The sequence below is a fragment of the Chenopodium quinoa genome, unplaced genomic scaffold, assembly GCF_001683475.1.
Source record: "Chenopodium quinoa cultivar QQ74 unplaced genomic scaffold, ASM168347v1, whole genome shotgun sequence".
NCBI lineage: Eukaryota > Viridiplantae > Streptophyta > Magnoliopsida > Caryophyllales > Amaranthaceae > Chenopodium > Chenopodium quinoa.
Genome location: NW_018742461.1, coordinates 2,074,832 through 2,099,243, shown reverse-complemented (window position 1 = coordinate 2,099,243; position 24,412 = coordinate 2,074,832). Strand labels below are relative to the sequence as shown.

The 24,412-nt window shown below is 35.3% G+C and overlaps 4 protein-coding genes across 5 annotated transcripts; 3 read left to right on the top strand and 1 right to left on the bottom strand.

Moving 5' to 3' along the window:
• Nucleotides 1–8,705: 8,705 nt before the first annotated feature.
• LOC110718664 (protein EXORDIUM-like 5) lies at nt 8,706–10,476 on the top strand. Its single transcript, XM_021897546.1, has one exon. It carries the CDS (start codon nt 8,954–8,956, stop codon nt 9,992–9,994), a length of 1,041 nt encoding a protein of 346 aa, XP_021753238.1. The 5' UTR covers nt 8,706–8,953; the 3' UTR covers nt 9,995–10,476.
• A 3,143-nt stretch (nt 10,477–13,619) lies between these two features.
• LOC110718433 (metallothionein-like protein 4B) lies at nt 13,620–14,179 on the top strand. Its single transcript, XM_021897266.1, has 2 exons — nt 13,620–13,752; nt 13,880–14,179. Exons 1-2 carry the CDS (start codon nt 13,667–13,669, stop codon nt 14,037–14,039), a joined length of 246 nt encoding a protein of 81 aa, XP_021752958.1. The 5' UTR covers nt 13,620–13,666; the 3' UTR covers nt 14,040–14,179.
• A 271-nt stretch (nt 14,180–14,450) lies between these two features.
• LOC110718663 (transport and Golgi organization 2 homolog) lies at nt 14,451–17,553 on the bottom strand. Its single transcript, XM_021897545.1, has 5 exons — nt 17,274–17,553; nt 16,557–16,740; nt 15,333–15,539; nt 14,957–15,148; nt 14,451–14,869 (listed from the first exon to the last, which is right to left on the bottom strand). Exons 1-5 carry the CDS (start codon nt 17,354–17,356, stop codon nt 14,744–14,746), a joined length of 792 nt encoding a protein of 263 aa, XP_021753237.1. The 5' UTR covers nt 17,357–17,553; the 3' UTR covers nt 14,451–14,743.
• A 579-nt stretch (nt 17,554–18,132) lies between these two features.
• On the top strand, nt 18,133–24,358 carry LOC110718662 (bromodomain-containing protein DDB_G0270170-like). 2 transcript variants are annotated; one of them, XM_021897544.1, is made up of 10 exons: nt 18,133–19,066; nt 19,656–19,710; nt 19,808–19,886; nt 19,996–20,041; nt 20,137–20,235; nt 21,521–21,589; nt 21,666–22,023; nt 22,132–22,286; nt 22,955–23,897; nt 24,275–24,358. In XM_021897544.1, the coding sequence occupies exons 1-9, from the start codon at nt 18,593–18,595 to the stop codon at nt 23,888–23,890; spliced, it is 2,271 nt and encodes a 756-aa protein (XP_021753236.1). In that variant the 5' UTR covers nt 18,133–18,592; the 3' UTR covers nt 23,891–23,897; nt 24,275–24,358. The 2 variants fall into 2 exon arrangements, with proteins under 2 accessions (XP_021753236.1, XP_021753235.1); XM_021897543.1 differs by lacking the exon at nt 24,275–24,358 and having other exon boundaries at nt 18,134–19,066; nt 22,955–24,226.
• The last annotated feature ends 54 nt before the right edge of the window (nt 24,359–24,412 follow it).

Sequence of the window (24,412 nt, the reverse complement as noted above, 5' to 3'; positions counted from 1 at the left end):
CTGATATCGTCCGGTCCTGGCTGAACCCCGAGAACCTGAGCTACATAACCGGGGGGATCGGCCAACGCAGATCCAGACACCGGACTCCCATGAATGGGAAGCCGTGTGAGTATCGCCACATCTCGCAACGTCACGGTCGCCTCCCCAACAGGTAGATGGAAGGAGTGCGTCTCCTGCCTCCATCTCTCCACAAGCGCAGTAACAAGCGCTGGGTCGACCTCTCTGAACGCCATCCGATGTATACCCAAGAAGCCAGTGTACTCCACGAAAAGGCAGAATGCGGGGATCGATATCCCAATCGCCAAGGAACGCGACAGTGTAGTGCCTGCATGTCAGTATGCCCGCCGGATCAACCGACTGACTCCAAATGTCAACGCTACGATGTGTGTCTTGTAGTGTAAGGACATAAGGGTCGGTGGGTCCGGGTGTCCTATCTCGGGTGTCCATGGTATCTGTTCATAAACAGTTATAATCCAACAATTAAAAAGTAAAAATTACATATAAGCGATAACAAAATACAGAATTTCAAATCTCATACTTCAATCTAAAAATCCAACTGTTACAATCATTTGAAATGTAGAAATACAATCACCGTACTATTCTACTACATCACTCTAGATAACAGAAAAAATAAAAAATTAGTGCCCGGTCGATCTAGAGGGACACGATCTCTTGTTGTGACCCTGCTGGTGACAGAGGCCGCATTTGCTCGCGGGACGGTTGGTCTCATCCATTTCATTGCGTATGCGCCTTGACTTAGGGCGACCTTGTCCTCGTACCATGCTGTTGTCGGGAATGAGTTTAGGCCCTCCATTCTCTCTCCATGTCGTCTCACAAGGGATAGGCCAGAATTGGGGAACGTATGTGTTTGCGTAGGCCTCTGATTGCAGTACCCGGTCCACCCATGGCCGCTTTGATATCGAATACTTCACACAAACTGCTAGAACATGAGAACATGGGAGGTGGAAGATCCGTGGTTTATTTCATGTGCACGTTCTTAACTGAAAGTTAACAGTATGTCTATGGCCTCCTTTTCTACCAATTCTATCTCCCCTCTTTGTTTCAACTTGATATATATGCAGTCGACGGTTATACGCTTCCACTTTGTGATATCTAGCCTTTGCAATGTTTTTCTCCATAATGGAAGTGACTTTGGGGGAGTATGCAAGTCCCTGTTCAGATCTAGCCTGAGATAATTCCCTTCTATCAGTGAAATATTTATTGACTCTGTGGAATGTTAATTCAACAAGGGACATGATAGGTAGAAATCGAGCACCCTTCAACACATTGTTAAATGTTTCTGAGAAGTTCGTAGTACGTACATATCCCATATCTGCGACCAGCATCGTGAAACAAAGACCACATACTCGTTCAAACACTTCCATGTTGCTGTAATAAACACCGTCTACCAGAGCTTTGTGTTTCCATACAACAACGGTTCCCGGGTTTGACTGTTTGAGTGCTTCCATGAAGTGCAGAAGTCGGCCATAAGAACTCTCCCAATCTCCAAATACTTCAGCTATGGCTTTCTCCCTAGCATACCATGCTCTTCGATAAGTAACGTCGAACTGAAAATGCTTGGATATGGGTTCCTGTATAAATTCAACTTTCAAGCATGGATCTTTTTGCACAAAAGACTTCACAAAATCGGAAATTATGGATGAATCCAAGTGTGCATGATCTATAGATAACACTTCAGTGACACAGGTGTCCTGGTGCGGGCCTTTGTATGTGACTATGGTAAAGCCGTCTGAGTGCTCACTTTTTTTGGTGCCTCGTAGCGACCAACCACAATTCTTCTTGCACCGCAAATGAAGGACCTTCTCATTCGAGGTCACTGTGGTGTAGAATTGGTTCCTTTGTATAGAATACTTCTTCACCATTTCCTGAAGCAGTTTCTTAGATTCAAAGAACATACCCTTCTCAAACTCCCCCCCGATCACAAATGTTGTATGACTACCTGATTCGGCCCAATATTGATCAACCTCATAATTCTCATTTACTTGACTTAACCAAGGAATAGGAGTTCTAACCATGGCCTCCGCACCTTCCATGTCTGTAGAATCAACATCCATGTTATCCAGAATTGGTTCCTCCTCTTCGCTCTCAGCCTCATCATTTGTTTCCCAGAGCGCATCATACAGAGACAACTCGTTATTCACCATATGTTGTAGATTTTCAAGATGATTCACCAATGGTTGAGACGGTGATGTATGATCATCATGCTGCGTAGGTGAATAACTTTGGAGTTGCATGGGAGAAGATATAACTGTGTTCGATGTCGAAGGCCCAGATTGGCCAAACATTGTTGTAGATGTTCCACCATATACAGGTGAAGCTATATGTGAACTCAACGACATCTGGAACCGACCGTCATGAAGCAGTCTGCTGAAGGACCCCATCCCATATTCAGTTGATGGAATGTCTTGTGAGGGCATTCGGAAGGACTTTGTGTAACCGGAAAAATAAGTAGTTTGTTGATCTGGTCGAGTACTTTGTTGCGTACACGTAGACACTATTTCTACATATATCTCATGTGGATAACCCCTCATTAAAACAGCGCTCCTCAAAGCTTTCAAATGTCTATCGTTAGAACAAGGTAACACTTGAACCGCATTATTAGTCTCAAACCTCATTTGAATGTTAAGTTGTACATTCATTCGGTTTAAGCCAATAATGCTATGAACTCAGATCGTTGAAAGTCATGTCTGGTCCAAGTGGCAATGGTTCCATATTTCCACCACTATACTGGACATTCGGTCCATCAGACACAAATTCACCCCCCATCGGCATAACAAAGCTGCGTTTTGTGCAGCCATATTCTATACAACAACCAAAAACACATCTTAATTGCATGCAATCTCCACCAATTCGCACAATAACAACCAAGAAATTCACACTACAAACATAATTAACCATCATTGTTCCAATTCACATAACAACCAAAACAAAGTACACAACGAACATATTCACACTAACAACCAACGTATTCTACATAACATAATTTTCGTAATTAAACGACAATGTAGGCTATTTTATCAAATTAAAACAACAATTTCATCAACAATATCAACAATTTCATCAACATTTTCAACATTTTTACCAAACATTTCCACAATTTCATCATAAACTTTCTTACTAAACTAACATCAATTTAGGGCTTTTATACTAAAGTATTATCAAATTACAACAAACTAACTTAGAATTATCAACATAATTATCAATTTACATCAAACTAACTTAGAATAATCAACAACATTATCAAATTAAAACAATGTACTATATAATTATCAAACTAACCTAGGTTTTAAAATTTTAAAAACAAAGAGAAGTACCAACAATGTCATTAAATGAAGAGGAGAGTTTGAGAGAGAGTACCAACAAGGCGGCGGCGGCGGCGGCGGCAGCAGCACACTTTCCGGTGGCGGGGAGGCCTAGTACAACGACGGAATATCCGTTTTAGAGAGTTTGAGCAAGTTTGAGAGAGTTTGAAGTAGAGTGAATAATGTGATGTCGCGGTTTTCTGTGGCAATATACCAGCGAAAATCGCTGACTGAGGCAGCGTCTTTCCCTTGTTAATGAAACGCTGCCTCAGTCAGCGTTTCATTGTATTTCATGTTTTTTTAATTTGGCATTTTAAAATACGAAATTTTAAAAAAAATAAAAATAAAAAGGAATAAAACGCTGACCGAGTCAGCGTTTTACCTCTGAAACTCAGTTTCGTAAATAGTTTTGCCACGCGTCTATTTTCGTAAATTGTTTTTCAATTAGGCTCAATTTCGTAAAAAATCCCTATAGTCACCTTATAATGCTTGGACGAGGTCAAATTTAATATTTATTGTGTTCACCACTTCTGCATGTTTCTAAGAATAATAATCTTTGTAAATATTAAGAATAAAATCCTAATTGATATACTTTTTATCTATATGTGCAATTAAAAAAGTAATACTAGTGTATCTTGAATTCTTGACAATTGATCAATATATGTCGCCTTGTCACCTTAAATAGAATTATTTGTATAATAATCTATTATTATTATAGTTTATAGTAGTATCAAATGGATAATACAACATACAGTCAACTATAGTATCATACAAACATGAATGTTTGAATCACGGAGCATGATAACCTAGTATGCATGCTTCTTAACACGTTAATTATACGCCATGAAAATAAGTTGTTAAAACATCACTTTAGCATTATATTAGTTAAATAATTAATAATAGGAGCCAAAGTATCATTCATTTTCATTAACTTAACTTTAAATGAAAATAATAAGCATCTTTATTTTGTGGTACAATGCTGACTAGGTGGACTACCAACAGTGGCTGAGCTTTCTCCTGGGAGTTGATAGCAATTTAAATTTTCATTGGCCCATTAATTAGCGCCATTATATAATTACTTTATTAATTAGCTCCCTTCCCAAAACATTTGCGCAAATGCTTGGCATACATCATTCTGAAATAATTGAAATTTTATGCCAACTTTATTAGGAGAGATTAAGAAATTGTTATTGTTGAGAGAGAGAGTAAAAAATCTGAGCAAGAAGCCAAGAAAAATGAGAAAACCTAGAATTACTTTGGGGAGAGGGGGTTTATATAAGGCAATTACATGTGAAATCTAGCCAACCATGAGAACGGAGTTTATTATACTCCGTATATTATTAGGTTAGATACAGTCACATCACATATGCTCGCTAACTTTACGTCTTTTATATAGAGAATCACTCTTTGTTTATAATGAGAAAGGAAAAGTATAAGTTTTGTATCGTAAGTATATACATAACTACTTAATTACTATGTGTAAACTCTTTTTTAAATTTGTTTCAAATCATCTAGTATTAAACTTAGGTCCCGTTTACTTTACTTTAAAAAAATAATATTAAGTAAAAATAATTTCAGTTCAGTAAAAATAAGTTCAGTTCAGTAAAAATAATTTCAGTTCAATAAAAATAAGTTTAGTTTAGTTTAGTAACCATAAAGAAGAAATATAATAGAAAATCAGTAAAAATAATTTCAGTTCAAGAAAAATAATTTCATTTTAGTAAAATTAATTTCAGTTCAACAAAAATAATTTCATTTTAGTAAAATTAATTTCAGTTCAGTAAAAATAATTTCAGTTCAACAAAAATAATTTCAGTTCAATAAAAATAATTTCAGTTCAACAAAAATAATATGAAGTGAACGGACCCTTACTCTTTATCCAGAGGTTGATCAAAGTTCATATTGCTTCTATAAACACATATAATAAGTTTATTTATTTTTTTCCAAAATTGTTCTTGCGGCTACACTCAAAACACATACAATACACAATGTATAATCTATTTTTCTCGACGAGAATAAAAGAAGAAAATTAATCACCCTCATATTAATTATGATTAAGGGAGAGCAATTACCCCATTTTACAATATATAATAATACCGTTACAAGCTCATCATCCACCACTATGAACTAATTATAAACTAAAGTATGGCAAAGTACAATTAAACCTTAAAACTAGATTTGTTTTGGTTTGTTTTTTTTTTTTTTTTTCTTATGCAAAAGATCGAGGGACAAAGCCCAAATAAACAAACAACACCTGCACCACCAATCGTGGCAAAGCCACCCCAACCAGTTTTGCAAGTCCACTAGATTTGTTGAATACGTACAATTTCATTATATTACTTGTATAATATTATCACTCACACTTTATGTTAGTCCACCAGCAGTTGAAATTTGAAACAAAATCAATTGAAGGCCATAATAATATTAATTGGTAGGTGAAATACTGCTAAAAAATTGCAATTGTGTCAACCCAAAAGATATGCCTTTTTGAATGCTTTATCAATTAAAAATAAACAGTGACCATGTGATCAACCGAATGAGATTGGGATGGCTCCAAAATCCCAAACTTCAAACAATTATTACTCTTCTTTTTCTTTATCATTTTCACTCAAAGAAAATTAAAATCATTTAGAAAAGACCAAAAAAAAGAAGCCATTATCTGCGTAATTAATTAATTACCCCTTTGGCCTTAATTAACTTTCACTTTCCTCTTTAATGTATGATTTTTATTTTTTATTACAAAAAGTATGGTAGATGTTGTGTATTAATTTCAGGTTTTAAGTTTGCTCACATGCAAAAAGACTTTAAATAAAAAGACAAAAATTCAAAAACAATTGCATCGTACTAAATGATCAACTAACTATATGTTGAGACATTCAATAGCAAGATACAAATAAATAACATTTTATTAGGAAAAAGGGAAAAAAAAGGACATGAAATTGATCGATTGGAGATATTTGTGAATAGAAAATTTTAGAATAGTGCTATCCACATGCTAAAAACTTTATTTCTCTCATTTATTTGTTTATTTATGTATAAATTTTCCCATTTTTCTCTCAATATGTTACCGATGATTTTATTTCATTTTTTGATTTAAATATACCAATGATTGATACATAGTACAATTAATTAGTTGAAATAATAATTACTAAAAAGAAATACATTAAATGAGAAATAATATGCCATATTAACGTGATACGTATAATGAGAAGACCGGAGACCCATTAGGTGATTTGTGAAGAAAACTTTTAGTACAAAGTTCATAAATACGTAGTGTGAACAACTCAACAACAAAAGAATATCAAATTTATTTGTAAGAAAAAAGGAAAAAAAAAAAAACAGAAGAAATGATCAAGGTTAAGCCAAAATTGTAGTTTTAGATGCTTTATTATTATTATAGATTCATTTTAATATATAGTCTATATATATTTTAATTTCAAAAGTAAAACAATTTTCTTCGTATTGTTGTAAAATTATCATAGTTTCGAAATAAGATGGGAACCACAAATTAAAAACATATCAAAATCCAACCAATTATTAGTCATTAGCTCCGAATCTCCGATCCATTCTAATAAAAATCAACTGTCAATAAGTTTGTCCTTGCACACTAACCCCAGCACGTTTCACAAAAATTAATAAGAATAATTATGTCCTTGAAATTACATAATTTCATGGGGATTGACCTTACTTCCATCCCTCGTGTTAATAAGAAGCTTGTCAAGCTTTCGCATTCGTAGGAAATGTGCCTAATGTGGTGCAGTAATACAAAATTAATCAATCAATTAATTAAATATTTAATTAAATTATTGATTTATTGACAATTATCAAAATGAAATGACTGGTATATTGACTTAGTGAGTGAGTGCCAGTGGCATGCATTGAGTAGGAACGGAAGCATGGGAATAAATAGAAGGTACGCATATACTCTCTCAAGTCTCAAGTTGCCCTGCTTAGCTGTTGGCCTTAAGATTTCCTACTAGAATATAAAATTCTGTTTCCCTAGAATAAAAGGCACCTAAATTCTGTTGAGAAACAGAAATACAAAATCCACTCCACTCATTTTAATTCTCAATTATTATATTACAAAACAAAAAAATAAAGTTGAGGAATATATAATGGGATAATATCCTCCTTTTTCCTATTGCAAAATACTCTAGTACTTCTTGATTCCTCACGCAATTTTTTATTTTCAATTTCCATTTTACATGTTATTCAAGGCACGTGTTTGATTATCGATGATTTTAGTCATTTTAAAGATTAAGAGTAATGATAATGAAAATTTTGCATTCAAATGAATCTAATTAAATGCATTAATTGTACATGATAAATTATTTGAATTAATTAAAGTGTTATACAAAATGAGTTTGACTATATAACAAAATACATACTCCATACTATATATTGTAGAAGAATTTTAAGAAACAGAGATAGTACGGTGTAATAGACAATATACTGTTGAATTATTAACGACTTGCAATAGCATAACTGCACAAACGAATTAAAATGTTTTACCAACTATTTAATTAAAACGCAGTGTACTCGTTCATTAGCTTTTTACTCCATTCAGCTAGATTGATTCATTAATAATCTTCAGTATAAATGGTTCAAAAAACTTACTAATTGTAATCAATAACCAATATAGCTAATGTTAGTACGATGACATTATAGTAGGGAATAAATGAATGTATTAATATAGCACAGTCAATATAGATCCACCTATTATAAAATTTGGGAAAACCTTGATATATATAGTCATACCTAATAGTGAGAGTGTGAGTTTGTTGTTAATCAACAATCCTACATTTTATCATGTATCGGATGTATCACCGACCGAATACATCACACCTTAAATAACCTATTATCAAACTAGACTTTTTTTTTTTTTTTTTTTTTTCCTTTCTAGTCTTTAAATTTTTTTTTTTTCTTCATAATAGTGATAATACTTTGTAACTGTATTATTTTTCTTTGGTTTTCTCAAACCTTATGTTTGCAACTTTCTTGAATTTTATTCTTGATTTTCCTTTGATTCGCTTACTCACTTTACTTACCCTTTTTCAAACTCTTTTAAATGATGGTTTTGTTATGTCCGTTTCTTTATATCGTACGATTCCTTATGACGATTCATGTTAGCCGACCCCAAATCACTTTAAGAGTAAAGCTTTGTTGTTGTTGTATAATACTATGTAACTGTCTATTTACAAGGTAAATGAAAATCCATATACACTAAAGTATATGTATGATGAATAAAATATACCCGAAAACTTAATTTGATAAATAGTTTTACCACGAGTCTACTTTAAAAAATAATTTTGTAATGAAGCTTAAATTAGAAAAAAATCCTACATTACTCGTATAAAACAATAAAGCAATTATCAAACACTAGTAGTAGTACAAAAATTAGAACCACCCCTTTAAAATTTTCCTCCATGTCCAAATCCCCCCCAAACAACAAAACATTGAAAGAAGGCAAGTGCCCACCAACTGCAGCTGTCTCCAGCCCATCTCCCTCTCTCACTTTCTCTCTCCTCTCCAGTCTCCACCTGCTTCTATAAACCCACCTCCCTCACTTCACTCCTCTCATACCCTTTTCCTTTTCCCCCCTTTCTCCTTCTCTCTCCTCCAAATTCAAAATGTCAATCTTCTCTCTCCTCACTCTACTCCTCTTCATTTCATCTTCCTCAGCTCAACAAACATTTCGAACCCTCAACCTAAACCCAGAAATCATAAACCCTAGAATTTCCCCCCCTAAATCTCTCTCCTCCTACAAAAAATTCGAGGGTTCTTCCAATCTCGTCGACCTCAAATACCACATGGGTCCAGTTCTCTCCAATTCCCCCATTAACGTCTACATTATCTGGTATGGTAAGTGGGCCCATTCTCAACAATCCCTCATCAAAGACTTCCTTCACTCCATCTCTTCCTCTTCTTCCCCTCCTTCCTCCGCCAAGACTCAGACGGTGTCGGATTGGTGGAAAACGGTGTCGCTTTACACCGATCAAACCGGAGCAAACGTCTCCAGAAACCTCCTAATCGCCGGAGAATACTCCGACCACAAGTATTCCCAAGGCACCCATCTTACCAGACTATCCGTCCAGCAAGTCATAGCAAACGGGGTCAAAACGGCGCCGTTTCCAGTAGACCACAAGAACGGGATCTACCTCATATTAACTTCAGTAGATGTTACTATGCAAGATTTTTGCCGGGCAGTTTGTGGGTTTCACTACTTTACATTCCCATCGCTTGTCGGATACACCCTCCCATACGCGTGGATTGGGAATTCCGGCAAGCAGTGCCCGGAGGTTTGCGCTTACCCGTTTGCTCTGCCCGGGTATATGAGTGGCGGCGGCTTGGCTGCGCTCAAGCCGCCGAACAATGACGTTGGCATTGATGGTATGATTAGTGTGATTGGGCATGAGTTAGCGGAGTTGTCATCGAATCCGTTGATTAATGCGTGGTATGCTGGTGAAGATCCAACTGCTCCGACCGAGATCGGGGATCTTTGTGAAGGGTTGTATGGTACCGGTGGAGGTGGCGGGTATACGGGTCAAGTAATGAGGGATAGAAGTGGTAAGACGTTTAATATGTTTGGGAAGAATGGAAGGAAGTTTTTGGTTCAGTGGATTTGGAGCCCTGTTTTGAAAGCTTGTGCTGGTCCAAATGCCATGGATTAATCATATAGTTAATCATATATTCATATCTTATGATTATGATTAGGATATTATTATGGTGATTAGTTTTGTAGTATAAGATTTTTTGGGTTTTGAGTTAGGTGTTTTTTCTTTTTACCATGTATATTAGAGTTGTTATATGGTGAAATATTACTCGTATATTTTTACTATGAAGATCATGTAATTTTATGGATTGTCACCTATCATAGTTGTCAAGTTGTTATACATGATACATACTATGGGGCTAAGTGATTCTATCACTTGAGAAGGTGCCTTGGATTGGAGCAATTGGCCAAAGCTATCACTTAATCCGTGGGATAACTTTTAAGACGGGACCATTGAAGGATTGGATTCGATTTGAAATTCTTGGGATTTTTAAGATGAGAGGATTGGGTTCGATAGTCGATGTTTTGATTTCGGGTGTTTGCATGTATTCTATAAAGATTTTAGTGTAAATAATGAACGTGTTTTAATTTTTGGAGACATTGTTAGATTTGTTATGAATTTTTTTGATGCTTTAGAAAATGAGTCACTAGAATCTATATTTAGAAAATTAAGTATGGGAAAAAGGTACTCAATACGTAACAAAGACACATAACATAATACATTGTTATGAAACATGTCACACTCACACATATCAAATTGGTACAACTAATGTCCAGGTAGAAGATTGAAGGGATGGTGGAAATTTAAGCAATTACTACGTATATGCATTTATTGCTATGCTTATCATCTTTGAATGTTCATGCTATTAAAGGTCATTTACTCATTTCCAATGGCTACTATATTCACAATATATGTACTCTGTAAGCTCATAGAATGAACCTTAAAAGTGTGATAAGTTTAGTCAATTACTGAGTACACTTTTCATATCTAATAAGAGTAGTTAAATGCATTTGTGGGTGCGAAACTAGGCCAAATTACTTGTAAATGAAAGACTACACAATGTGATTACACAATTTGACCAAATATTTTTCGTTAGACAGATCAGCAGTCTACTAGACAAATACACAATGAGTTTCCCGGCTATATGCGTGGAAGACTGGAAGTTGGTGTGTTGTTAAAAGGATTAATTTGGACATAGACATCGAAAGCAAGCAAGGAAGCTAAGTTGGCTTCTGAGATTGATGAGGAAACACTGTTTTTTTTTTGGGACAAGAGTTTGAGCAAACTGATTTTGCTCTTTATTACGATCCTCATTCATTCATTCATCCATCAACATAACGCAGAGAAGTCAAAATCCATGTCAAATTATTGAAGACAAAGTCCAACCCTACGTCAGCATATATGTGCGAATGTATTGACTTAAGGTCCAAGGATATTTGACTTAAATTACATCAAAGCATTCACATATACAAGTACTTCTTTGGAAAATAAAGAATTCTTTCCATCCCACATTAGTTTTTTGAATTTATTAAAGGACCTTATTTTTCCTGAATAATTACGGAGTAACATTTTAGTCAGCTTATAGAGCCTAAATGCATTTAACTTTATTTTTTTTACTCTATTTGGACAAGGAAAGAAAATTGAGTAAGAATACTTGAAGTTGATAAGGGTATTCAATAACTTGTCAAAAGACAAAATAAACTGAATCAACAAAGCGTTACAAGTCTTACAACCTTACAAGAACTCTCCTTTGTCACTAAAAATTAGTCGCTTAATTAGCCTTCCAATGCTTTTAACGTAACTCCGTAGTAAATCGTATTCTATTGATTTATTAAATCGTATTCTATTGATTTATTGTAAAGCAAATCTACTCGAATTTAGCAAAAGAGAAGACTAAAATAGCAAAGTGAAAATTACACTTACCAAACGAAAGGATACAAATCATAACATTAGTTGAAATGTGATGATTAGTTTTCCAAACTTTATTCAATCGCTTTATGAAGATTGGACTTAACCTCTCATATCATAGACTAAAAGGGAGGGCACATAAATGACGGAGGAAACAGAACTTGGTAGCAGACAAATTGATTGTCCTTTGATTCCATGCTTTGTGATTTAGTGGCCTTAATATAATTGTTTTTTTTCCTTACAAATTTCTTGTTAAGGGCCTAGGAAATTATATGATCTACAGCTCATTCATGGGACCCAAAAGAGATGAAACAGAAGCACCTCCCCAAGATATTTATATCTTCTAATCTTTTGAGGCCATGCGGCCCATCCAATTGACCCACAGTAGTCAATTTGAATTTTTTTTCATTTTTTTAATAGGTAATATAAGAAGGTATTTTATCAGATTGAAATCTTACACGGGTTAATTTAACTTTAATAGCGAGAATTAAGATCTCTAATGTTGTTTAGGGGGAGGGTACAAAAATCTTAATTAATTTGAAAACAACTCTTGTACTCCATAGGTTAAGGCCACATTATCTAGATAGTTTAATAAAAAACAAAGGGTTATCCTTGAAAATTACAATTTAGTTTGACTGCTAAAGAGGGGGAAAAAAAAAATCCCAAAAACAATACTTACATCCCACTATTGAATTTCTCCGCTACTTTCTTGAGGAGAAGAAAGAGAAATAGATAATGAGATGGAATAAATTTATCAAGTGAATAAAATGTACCTAGTAGCTTACAATTTTTTGTCATGCAAGCTTAATGATTTTTTTTTTTGTCAATAAATAATCAAATCAGATCTCATCTTAAAATTTGTGTTTATATATATTGAACAAAATTTCTTATATTACTTTGTCAGTGTTAAATGCTAGTGCTAGACATTGCCTAGTTAAACAATGTCAAATGTGTAGTTGGGCTAAAAAGAAGTGCCAAGTTTCCACAATGTTAAAGTGTCAAATTCATCCCATTTTCATTTACATTTTATTAAGAGTTGTATATGTAAGGTTAAAAAGCAGAGATGATATGTGGGGATCATGATAGCCGAAATGAATTTGAAGCAATATGTTGGAGACAATACTCTCTTCAACCGCAGCGTATTTCGAATGCTTGAAGGCCCTGCCGACTCGATGTTTTTATTTAAGTGACTCGGTTTGACTTTAGCCTATATTTACATGCACCACTTTAGCTAGTGTTTGTGTTTTATATATAAGATCAAACATGATCACATTGTAAGAATTGCTTCTATACATTGTTTCTAACTATCAAAATTTTATAATTTATACTTATTGATAGGATTTTATTAGTCAAAATTATGCATTGACATGTGTACTGAACAACCTGAGGCGATGAGACACAAATAAAAACAAAGGGAGTACTAAAAAAGGGCGAAGAAAAAAGTATAAAAATAAACCAAGGCAACTGTCGAGATATTGAACAAGACATTGGGCCATTTCTCCTTTTGTAACCCATAATAAAGAAGTTGGGCCGTTTCTGTCAACCTTAACAAAGACGTAAGGAAAAACAGGCCACTTGGCTGGGGTGGGCGGCTGCACGAGCATCCACAGTACAAAAGATAGAGCCAGAGAAGTCTAGATCTCAACCAAATAAAACAAATATTTTAGTTTAGCTGACATTACTATCTTTCAAGAAGATTGCAGAAGATACTTGTACTGTTCTAGTTTAGATTATGCCACGTATTACTTCGACAGTAACTTTATGCCACGTGGTCGTTATGGCGGTGTAGTAGCTGCTTGTATAAAATGGGGGCAGTGAAGGTAGATTTTGTGATTGAAAATAGAGACGAAAACAATTGAACAAGTACAAAAAAAGAGAGGAATGGCAGATATAAAAGGATCATCAACTGCTGGTTGCAATGACAAGTGTGGTTGTCCTTCTCCTTGCCCTGGTGATGATACTTGCAGGTTATCTTACCCGCCTTCCCTTGTCATCCTTTAGTGCTTGTTTAGTTGATATAAAAAGTATATTGTGTTTAAATATCTTTCTTTGTCTTTTGAGGCAGTGACTAAATATGGTTTTATGGTGGGATAGGTGCACAACATCAGGAGGAGATATGGATCACAAGATATGTTCATGCGGGGAGCATTGTGGGTGCAACCCGTGCGCTTGTAGCAAGACGGAGGCAACGGGCACAGGCAAGGCTTCCTGCAAGTGTGGGAGCGGCTGCACTTGTTCAACATGCTCTGCTTGAGGAGAGGATGGAACACTTCAACATCAAGAGTCAACTTTTATGAGAGTCTTGTACTGTACCTTGTATATGTGTCCTGTATTGAGTATGACAGTTTGTTTGGGTATCTGAATAATAAAACTTCAATTTGGCAGGTTATTTCACTGGCTGTGATGTTCATGAGAATTACCAGTAGCATCACTTAATTCTGAATAGAATTGCATAATAAGATCATTTAAGAAATCTTTGATTCTGAATATATAAAATGACTTGATCCCAAAACAATACTAGCATCCTTAATTCGGGATGCAACTGCTTATGTCGCAGGTTTTCTGGTAAAACAGATATGTAAAGCTTCATTAGATTGGTTTTATTCAGATTGTACAATTAAGACAAGTAAAGATAGAAGTATGATAAAATAGAGCAGAAACTATATAAAGCAGAACTGATACAACATTGTCATATGTTATTAGACTTATTACTTCTGTTACAGGGAAATATAAAAAATTGTATCAGGGTATGAAATTTTTTGTAAATTGCAATATCCATTAGGCTAATTACAAGCTGAGGTATGGTACATAGACTTATGAGCTAACTACAGAGCTTAATTTTTCTTTTGCTGATGATTTTAACTGAACTACAAAGCATAACTAATGATCATACAGTTCATCTATCGTAACTCAACCAACTTTTCTCGTATATCCAAGAGAATATAACTTGATAACTTCTTACTCTATTTGGTATGTTATTGCATGCTCCTTCCAGGAGTCGTCCTCAAGGTACCGCTCATGGAAGCAAACTTCTCCACTGTCCTTCACAACCACAGCAGAAATGCTTCTGGTGCCATACCTTCCCTAAAAATTAATATAAATGTTTACATCATTTTGTCAAGGATTTAAGCATAAATTGATAAATGAAGAGGAGTGAAGAATGGGAATCACCTGTGGAGGATTGAAGTCAATGAAAATGGAACTTAGTTGATGCTCAAATTGGGGAGGGTAAATCCCTGGAAGTAAGCTTTTGTCTGCTTTTGTTGTATCCATCATCAGATTTTCGACCATTTCATGCACATGTACTTCACCTTCATTGTATGTGTCCATGAGCTCCTTAAAGTTATGGCGAAGTCGTTGAGCCTTACCACATTCCGCCAAAGTAGAAAGTAAGAACCAAAGTAATAGAATCAACTGATCAGGAAACAACTTGTTTTGCTAGATTTACAACAGAAAAAGGAAGGAAACAGAGAGAAACGAAAAGAATCAAGGGAGAATTGAAAAGGTTTTGAGCGGTAATTAAGCTACAAGAGGCAGATAAACTGACCTTAGGCCAAGGTGTATCTAAACTGCTATTGGTTAAAACATGAATGCCAGGTGAAACTTGCAAGGCAGCTGGTTTATTTTCTTTTGGTCTGTTGGTCACGTACACCATGGTTTTGGAGTGAAGATCTGCCAGTATCAAGTTAAATCCATTATACTGGTCAGACTCTTGTATTATCTCATCAGCAAATTCAGCAGGATCTTTCTTACACTGTTAAGAAATAAACTGAAAAGCGTCAACTTAAGCTGAGAACAAAGTGTAAAATTACTCACAGAAGCTGATGACAATTCGTAAAAAAATGCCAAATATAAGACTTTCAATCGTTAATACTGGTCCATTTCAGTTGCAAGAGACTGGAATTCATCTAATCATAAATCATTGAGAGGGTCAAACAACTCTACAGATAAGTTACTTACTAGCTGATATGTTGCTAATTAACAGATGGTGAACCGGCGAGATTCCTGCTAAAACCATCATCTCAGATTGAGAAATTACTAAGAATGACATAGGATCCAATGAAAGAAGCCACTACTTCAGAACAATACTTCTTCATGAGACATAGATATGGGTCTGAACTGCATGAAAGAGCCAAGGATTTTATGGTCAGGGAAGATGGAATGGTGTAGGGTATCTGTTATCATCTACATTCTACACAAATAACACATTCTTGATTTATGCACTTTTACAATTGCATCATCAACAAGATATTAGTAATTCGAAAGGCCAATGTACCTCAAATCAGCAAAATAAGATACTTTAGCTTATTTACATAGTTCTTGCACTCCCACACAGTTGGGGTAATCCATAAATGTCACCAATAAACTACAAAAGACAACCACAAAATACAAATTTACCATCCTAGATCATTTGTGATATAATCAGTTTGTATTTCCCTTACTTTATCCTATATTTCTGTGTATATGCTATTTCCTAGTCTTGTATTGTTAGGTTCACTTATTTGACTTATTTCCCAAGCCTATACATTTGTATATAATGTAACACGTTTCCGAAAGATCAATCAAGTTAGTTGAGGACATTTTCCTAAACTTTATCAAATATCACTCAAATTAAATTCAAGTCTAAAGAACCAAATTCCACCAAAAAGCATGAAAATATAATCTAGGAATCAAATGATAAGTAATTTGTTCAAGTAAGTAGCAGAAGCAAAAAGTGATTGATTGAAGTAGCAGAAGCAAAAAGTGACCCACCAAATAAAAAGAAGATTACCTTAAGAAAACGAACAGGCAAGTCACCTCTAGTCCTAGCAGAAGGAAGAGATTCGGTTTCTCTGAAATTAGTAAGAAAAGCTACCCTTCCATTTTTGGAACAAGCCAACCATGTCCCACCTCCAACCTCGTCTTTTCCGCCAATTATGTCTTCTCCTTCCCACCATCCTGCTGGTTTTGTTGGCCTTCCACATAAATTTTAATTAATTCAGATATGCCCACATCATAATTTGGCTCAAAAACATCAGATTAGGAGTATAAAGTTTTTAAAAATCAAAACTTTCAGTATACACACTTCATAATTTTGCATAAATCTTCAATATAAGAAAAGCAAGTAAGAAAAAAAAAAATCAAACTTTTAGACATAACCAGCTTATAATATTGATTAGAACATCAAATTTAGGAGAAAAAAGTTCAAAAACATCAAGTTTTCGGAATATCCGCTTCATAAGTTCATATACTTCTATAATTTTGCTTGAAAACATCAAATTTAGGGGATAAAGGGTAAAAAAAAAAAATCAATTTTTATATGATTACAATCAGAATCAGCAAATTTTACGAGAGCAATTAATTAAGAAAGAAAATCAAACTTTGTGCAAACCCAGATCATATTTTTGATCAGCACATCAAAATATCAAAGTAAGAGAAAAAAGTATTTAAAAAATCAAAGCTTTAGAAAGATATCAAATTTTGAAAAGAGGGTGAATAGAGAGTTTACCGAGAATGGTATTCGTCACGATTGAGGAGTAGAAGAAAAGGGTAGAGTGGATGAGCTTGCCATAGAAATACAGTGATGCACATCACCTTGTTTTTATTTGCTTTATTATCAACCTGATTTAAATCTGTAATTCGATGTTGTTGCTTCAAGTCAATCGGTGAAGGGAGTTGCGACTTATTGTTTCGTGAATTTCTTCGATTGATGTTTTATTTGCTGTTTTTAATTAAAGATGATGAATTGACTCATTGAGTGTGTGCGTCGACACGTTTAAATTTTATTGCCTTATTAATTAATGTGACAACAGAATTGTCTAATTAATCTCGGTGATCTGTAGAGCTTACAGATTGGCCTTTTTTTGAATATTTTTTTTTGAAGTATTTAAGTTCACAACCTTGTTGCTTAATTCGTCTTTCACATCACCTCATAACATACATATACTATTATATTGGTATTAATGTTAGGAAAATTTGACTTTAATAATCACTTATTGGCTTTTATCACCTTCATAAAAAAAATTTAAAAATTGAATTTATTGTATAGGAAAAAGCCCCAACGCATAAATATCTATTTTCCCTTCATTGGACCCCCTTTCCATTCACAAACCCGCAAAATAACATCAGGCCGGCCTATAACCGTGTTTTATTTTTTTGGACGAGTTTGGATTTTGAATTAAAATTGTGTTTTTAAGGTTGTTTAAATTTGCACCGTTTTTAGACCAAGTCGAGATCAAATTAAAGATGTACATAGAGCATTGATGAATTGAAATTGCTTATACATTAAAAGGAAAAAAAAAGCTTATTGTTACATGGTTGACTTTGTTTTTATTATATTAAAAAATTAGCAATAATATGATTAATATTTAATATTGTTTGATAAAAATCAAATCATAGCTACATTTTCACAAATCACAATCACTCTAGGAAAAATAGAAGTAAAAGCCAAGGTACAATTTTTTAATTTTTTTTTAGTACTCCAATATTTTAAAACTCTACTAACTAAAGATCATAAACTCATCTTCATTAGGATCAAAATGTTTTGGATTTGATTCTAACAAACCCACAAAAAAAAAAAAAAAAAAACCGCATAAATATCTGAACTCTCAAACAGTATATATCACGTGTCAGTTGAACCACACGAACTACATTAGGTGTTCTCACGTGACCAGCCTGCTCCCCTCCTCCTCCTAAAAAAAAAAGAGATTGAAAATTAGAAAGGGGGTCTCACACACACAACCAACACCCAACACAGCAGCAGAAGAAAACCCAACTCTTCTTTTCTTTCCCCAAAAATATAAAAAAAAAAAAGAAAAAGAAAAAAAAATGGGTAAGATAGTGGAGAAGAAGAAGAAAGGTCGACCATCTCTGTTAGATCTTCAAAAACGTTCCTTAAAACAACAACAAGAGCAACAACAACAATCTCAACAAAAAATTCGGAATCATAAAATTAATAAAATCCCCAATTCCAAAATTACAAACCCTAGCCTTAATTCCAATTCCTCCGCCGGAATTCGCCGATCCACTCGCCGGAACCCTAACCCTAATTCCGACCCCGACGAGGATACTCCTTCTGCTACTAAGAAGCGATTAAAGCTTGCTAATTTGAAATTGCCCAAGAATGAAGATGATGATGAGGAAGAAGATGAGGAGGAGGTTCTGGGTAAGGGTAACTCTGATGAGGAGAGAGATAATTCGGGTTCGGAATCTTGCCCGGATGATGGTGCTTCCTCGGGTTCGAATCTTAAGAAGCGCAAAATTGATTCAATTTCTCATGGATCTGGAGTTAAGGAGATTAAGGTTTATATTTTAATTTTTAAAATTTTTATATTGATTTGGGTTTATTGTTGGAGAAATTGAAATACTGACAATTTTTTTTGTAGTTGATAAAAGCGCGGGTTTTTTTTAGTAAGCATTGATTTTTGGTTAATTTGTGTTAGTTTTTGAAAAATCGTTACTACTACTTCTTCCTTGAATTTCGCGCATTTTAATTTCAAGTGAGGGTGACGCACTTTGACTCAGTCTCTCTCCTTTCTTGGTGTAAGAATTGTGGAATTCGTTAGTATCTTTTTGGCTGCTGATTTTTTTTTTGGGTTTCTGTAAATTGGGTATTTTTTTTAATTAATTAATTTTTGCTAAATTTAAGGGAAAAATTATTTGTTGTTGATTGTGGATTTGTGGGCATTAAATGATAAGACTGTCATCTCAACAAAAAGTTCAAATTTGTCTTTACTTTAAAAATATTTCCTTTTTTAAAAAAAATAAAAATAATGGTTGGAGTACTATGTTACTATGCAAGTTTTATAACTGTCGCTTTGCTTGAGATTATTTTTGCTTTATTATTGTGGATAATATATAATGCTGACTGATATTGGGTTTGTTTTTGCAGAGTGAAAAGCACAGCAGTGCTGTTGTAACAACAAAGCAGGAGAGCACTCAACAAGGTTTCTAGCTGTTTTATGTATCATCTTAAGTGAATTGTTAGGATTGTGATTGTTTTGATCATCTCGTGTTGAATGTCAATTTTGATGATGTTTGCAGAATCTAAGGTGGATGATGGACCGATGACGCCGTTGCCCGATAAAAGTCTGTTGCTTTTTATTCTTGATAGACTTCAAAAGTATGACCTTTTTAGCTAAATGGGGTTTTGATCTTGCTTTTTAGTGATTTGGCTTTTTGAATTGTGTGCTGAGTATATACTTAGAGGATGGGTATTTTTCTATGATCAGGAAGGATACTTATGGAGTTTTTGCGGATCCCGTGGACCCGGAAGAGGTGAATTGAAAGTAGTGATGATATTAAAATCTTTATGGAAGTTGTTGCCAGTTTGATTCTTGTTTGAATCTGTTCTCTGTTTTTGTGGGGTGCAGCTTCCAGACTACCATGAAGTTATTGAGAACCCAATGGATTTTAGTACTGTAAGGAAGAAACTTGCCAGTGGTGCTTATGCTAACCTGGAACAATTTGAGGTTTGTTTTGGTCTCAGCTTTTATCTTAATTATTTCTGACTGCATCATATTGGGGTAGAGTTATGGTTGGTGGTTGAAGGGCTTACTCTGCTCAGCTTTTGATCTTCATGTGTGTGAATAATGCCAACTATCATGTACGATTCTACATGGTAGGGGTTTTTTTAAAAAGCCGATTTCATCTTCTTGGTTGATGCTTTCACTGATTATCTATGGTGAGTTGCAATTAGTAATTGAGACTCTATGACCATGATCATGGTGATAATATTAACTTGGTTATTTGCTCTGTCCTTGTAAGGAGGCCAATGGAGAGAAGGGATCTCTCTCTTCCTTCTCAACAGGTCTTGTAATACTTGCTTTAGTTTGAGATCTTGGTTCCACTTGTTACAGGTAGATAAGGGTCTACTATATCATATATAGAGTTTGGAGCCCTAGAAGTTTGGTATAGCAGTCTATATATGAGATTGAAGTCCCCTGGTAGCTATAGAATTTTCATCACCAGCTTTCTGCTTGCCTTGGGAATGCAGTGTTGGAATGAAATGGAGCATATTTGTCAGTAGTTCCTTTCTGTCTTTAGAGGCTGTGATAAGCTCTCTTTTGCATTAAGTGTCATTTACCCATGATTTGCTTTTTGTGAGTGGAGGTCCTCCTTGGAATCTTTTTAGATTCTTAGTTTCAAAATTTCAATTGTTTTGTATCTCTTTGAAACTCAGGAGTTTGATGTCCAGATTTTTGCTGGGAATTTTGCTTACTATGAATTTGTCCATTGCTGTCCATCATAGTTTCATCTATAGTTATGCTGCATGTATTTTGTAAATTTCTCACCCAGTTTTCCTTGATGCTTAATAGAGACATGAACATCAAGTTCTGAGTCGTCTGACCTATTTGATATTCTTCGTATCTTCTTAATCATGACTGTGTCTGTGCATAAAAGCCTGGAAGACTATAATAGAGTTGAGTAATTAAAAGTAAATATTGTTATTTAAAATTTAAAATTAAGGGACAAAGATGCAATCCAAGATCTGCGGAACTATACGACAAATGTTCAACTCTATGCACTTAAATTTATTTTATGGCTAGGTATTAATATCTCACATGACTACTATAGGTGCCTGTTGTATACACTGATTTCCTAATTTTGGGTGGGTGGGTGGGTGTTGGCTGGTTTGGTAGTCTAGGTCTCTGTGTAACGTTATAGCCATGTGTTTGAATAATTTATGTAACCAATTATTACTGTATCTCATGCCTCCAATTAACATCTTTTTGACCTTCCCTTCTTGTTATGCAGAAAGATGTTTTCTTGATCTGTTCCAATGCAATGCAGTATAATGCTCCAGATACTATCTACTTTCGACAGGTAAAAAGACTTGCTTTTATAAAAAAAATTTGTATGCTATGTATGCCTTTCTTTTTAATATTGCTTTTCTTACCAGGCACGGTCTATACAAGAGTTGGCTGTGAAAAATTTTGATAATCTAAGGGCAGATAGTGATGATAATGAACCAGAACCAGAACCCAAGGTTGTAAGAAGGGGAAGACCGCCAACAAAGAATTTGAAGAGACCTCCAGGTAGACCTCCATTAGAGAGGGCTAGCTCTGACTTTTCCGAGGCAACTCTTGCTACTGCTGGGGGAAATTCTAATCGATCCAATAATGAGGTGAGGAAGGCATCTCATTCAGATAAGTATGGATCAACTGATACATTTGCACGATCCTTGTATGGCTCTCGTGTTGGTGAGGCTTATATTGGCTGGTCTGCTGAGAGATATGATAGAGCTGATGACATGTTAGGTAAGCATTCATCATGCTTATGGGCTCCCCTGAACCATTCAGTATTTCTATTTCTTGTGCTTTTCTTGTTACTCAGGAATTTTGATGTTCTACCTGTAATTTTGTCAGGGTCTGCTTCAAAGGGGATTTTAATGAAGCATGGAAAAAAACATATTGTGCTTGATGAAACTAGACGCAATACTTACAATTCCTACTCCCTAACTTGCGGACAGGAACCATCAGTATTGACGACCTTCGATAAAGAGAGAAAGCAGCTAATTGCTGTAAGTATTTATCACTTGAACCGATAAGGATTGTGAGTGTTGAATGTCTTGTTAGACATGAAGCCATTTTCTTTGTATTTAATATAATATGCATGAGTGTGGTTTGAATTGTTACTTGACACGGTAGCACAGTATCAGGGTGGGAGGGAAAACATCGTAATCCAGTAGGTTTAGAATTGGACACTGACTTATTGGCATGGTCATTATAATAAGCTTTGAATGTGGTTTAAGTTTTTATTCGCCAAGCTTCAGAATGATATCAGGCTGTCGGCCAAAACATCGTAATACTTAGTTAGAATTGAATACCGGCTGATTGGCATGATCCTTATAATAAGCTTGAGTGTGGTTTTACTTTTTACTTGGCAAAGCATCGTAATCTAGAAGATTTAGAAATGTGAGTATGGGTGTGAGTTTTTTGGGTTGGTATGGATGTGAGTTTTTTAGGCTTCTTTTTGAAATTCAAACATCCTGTGAGTGTTGATATCACCCAATATATCTAGATGACGTGCACTAGGATATTTGATTTTTCTGTCTTTCATCTTCTGTGGTCCGATTAATTGTATATGCATAAAAGAAATGTGCTATCCTTGAATTGCTGTTAGTCCCAAATTGAAAGTTCGGACGTTTCTTTCTTCTGCTCTCTGACTTGGTTTTTCTATGTTATCCAGGTGGGACTTCATACAGAGTACGGTTATGCGAGGAGTTTGGCACGGTTTGCTGCTAAAGTTGGACCTGTTGCGTGGAAAGTTGCTTCAAAGAAGATTGAGAAATGCTTACCTGCTGCTGTCAAGTTTGGCCCAGGGTGGGTAGGAGAAAATGAAGCTCCTGCAGAAAGGCCGATGCAGCAACAGTCACCTGCTTCTGTTGGTCAACAAAACCCACCATCCTCGTTGCCTGCAGCTACTGATACACCTTCTACTCCTACACAAGGTGTAGCAGATTCAAGTGGTGATGGGTCAGCGCAAAAGCCACAAGGGGAGCAATTGTCTGAGACGCATAAAATGTGTAATAAATCAAACTTAAACGAGGAGTCGAGCAAAGCCCTTTCTCCTCCAGCTGTTAGTAATGATGCTACTCCAGTTACTTCTTCCAAAGTGTCCAGCACTGGTGCTGGGCCCAACTTGATTGCACCTGAAGCTAGTGCAAGTTCACCATCGACTACACTGGTCAGCATATTAAATAATGGCACTGGTTCCATGAGACCCGGAAATCCACATCCCATTAATCAAACTTCAACGTTGCAATCCCGTATTAACGGGCTTAATGGTAGTTATGGGCTTAATTTTGCGGCCCAGATGGGGAAAATGATTGGGGCAGCCAGGCCTGCAATGTTCAATCTTCAGTCCAATCCATCAATTGTGACTCTGTCCAGAACTGAGACACAGAGTCCTCGGCCTCAGACCATTGATAATAATGGTTTTGGAGAAGCTAAGTTGTTGGAAAACTCTAGTACAATAAAACCTATTGAAGGTTTACCAAAAGTGGGGTCCAATCCAAAGGTTGGTTCCACACCGCCTGACTTAAATGTTGGATTTCAGTCGCCAGGATCTCCAGTTTCTGGGAAGGCTGATTCAGTGCAGCCAGATTTGGCATTGCAGCTCTAGTCTTCAGGTAATTTTTCCCCTTTCATTACTTTTAACGGCGGTGAACGGGTTTCAGATTCTTGCACCCAATGAGTAGAGTAGAGAGAGCGAGTGTCTCTCCTCTTTATGGGGCGATTGAGTTGAAGCCGTATCTAACTGTATTCTTAGATCGAGTAGTTCGTGTACAGATTTGCGTATGGAAATTCTTAGGTTAGCAAGTGATGAGGCCTCATGTAACATTAATTGGAAGCTGTGTTGTAGACTAGAATTTATTTATGTGCAAGATCATATAAATGTTATACATAAAAATTGTTGCTCAAATTGATAATAACATAGTTGAGTTTGTTAAGTCTTGAATATGTGTCTTCCAACCACTCCTTATTTCTTAAGGTGTCCTGAACCCAGGAAACGGGGCTCATTTTGGACACCTGAAATGATCTGTATTCGGCTATTCGCCTTCGATGTTTCAACTCAGCCATGGTATTCTCTTTGAACTTTTTTCTCCTTCAAACGGTTTTTTTTTTTCACCAATTATTTTTTTTA

Coding starts and splice junctions, on each gene's coding strand:
- LOC110718662 (XM_021897544.1), top strand. CDS start 18,593: ATGGGTAAGATAGTGGAGAAGAAGAAGAAAGGTCGACCATCTCTGTTA. Junction 20,042..20,136: donor ATCCCGTGGACCCGGAAGAG/GTGAATTGAAAG, acceptor TGTGGGGTGCAG/CTTCCAGACTACCATGAAGT. Junction 21,590..21,665: donor ATACTATCTACTTTCGACAG/GTAAAAAGACTT, acceptor TTTTCTTACCAG/GCACGGTCTATACAAGAGTT.
- LOC110718433 (XM_021897266.1), top strand. CDS start 13,667: ATGGCAGATATAAAAGGATCATCAACTGCTGGTTGCAATGACAAGTGT. Junction 13,753..13,879: donor CCTGGTGATGATACTTGCAG/GTTATCTTACCC, acceptor ATGGTGGGATAG/GTGCACAACATCAGGAGGAG.
- LOC110718664 (XM_021897546.1), top strand. CDS start 8,954: ATGTCAATCTTCTCTCTCCTCACTCTACTCCTCTTCATTTCATCTTCC.
- LOC110718663 (XM_021897545.1), bottom strand. CDS start 17,356: ATGTGCATCACTGTATTTCTATGGCAAGCTCATCCACTCTACCCTTTT. Junction 15,540..16,556: donor TGCCTGTTCGTTTTCTTAAG/GTAATCTTCTTT, acceptor ATTTCTTAACAG/TGTAAGAAAGATCCTGCTGA. Junction 14,870..14,956: donor TTGACTTCAATCCTCCACAG/GTGATTCCCATT, acceptor ATTAATTTTTAG/GGAAGGTATGGCACCAGAAG.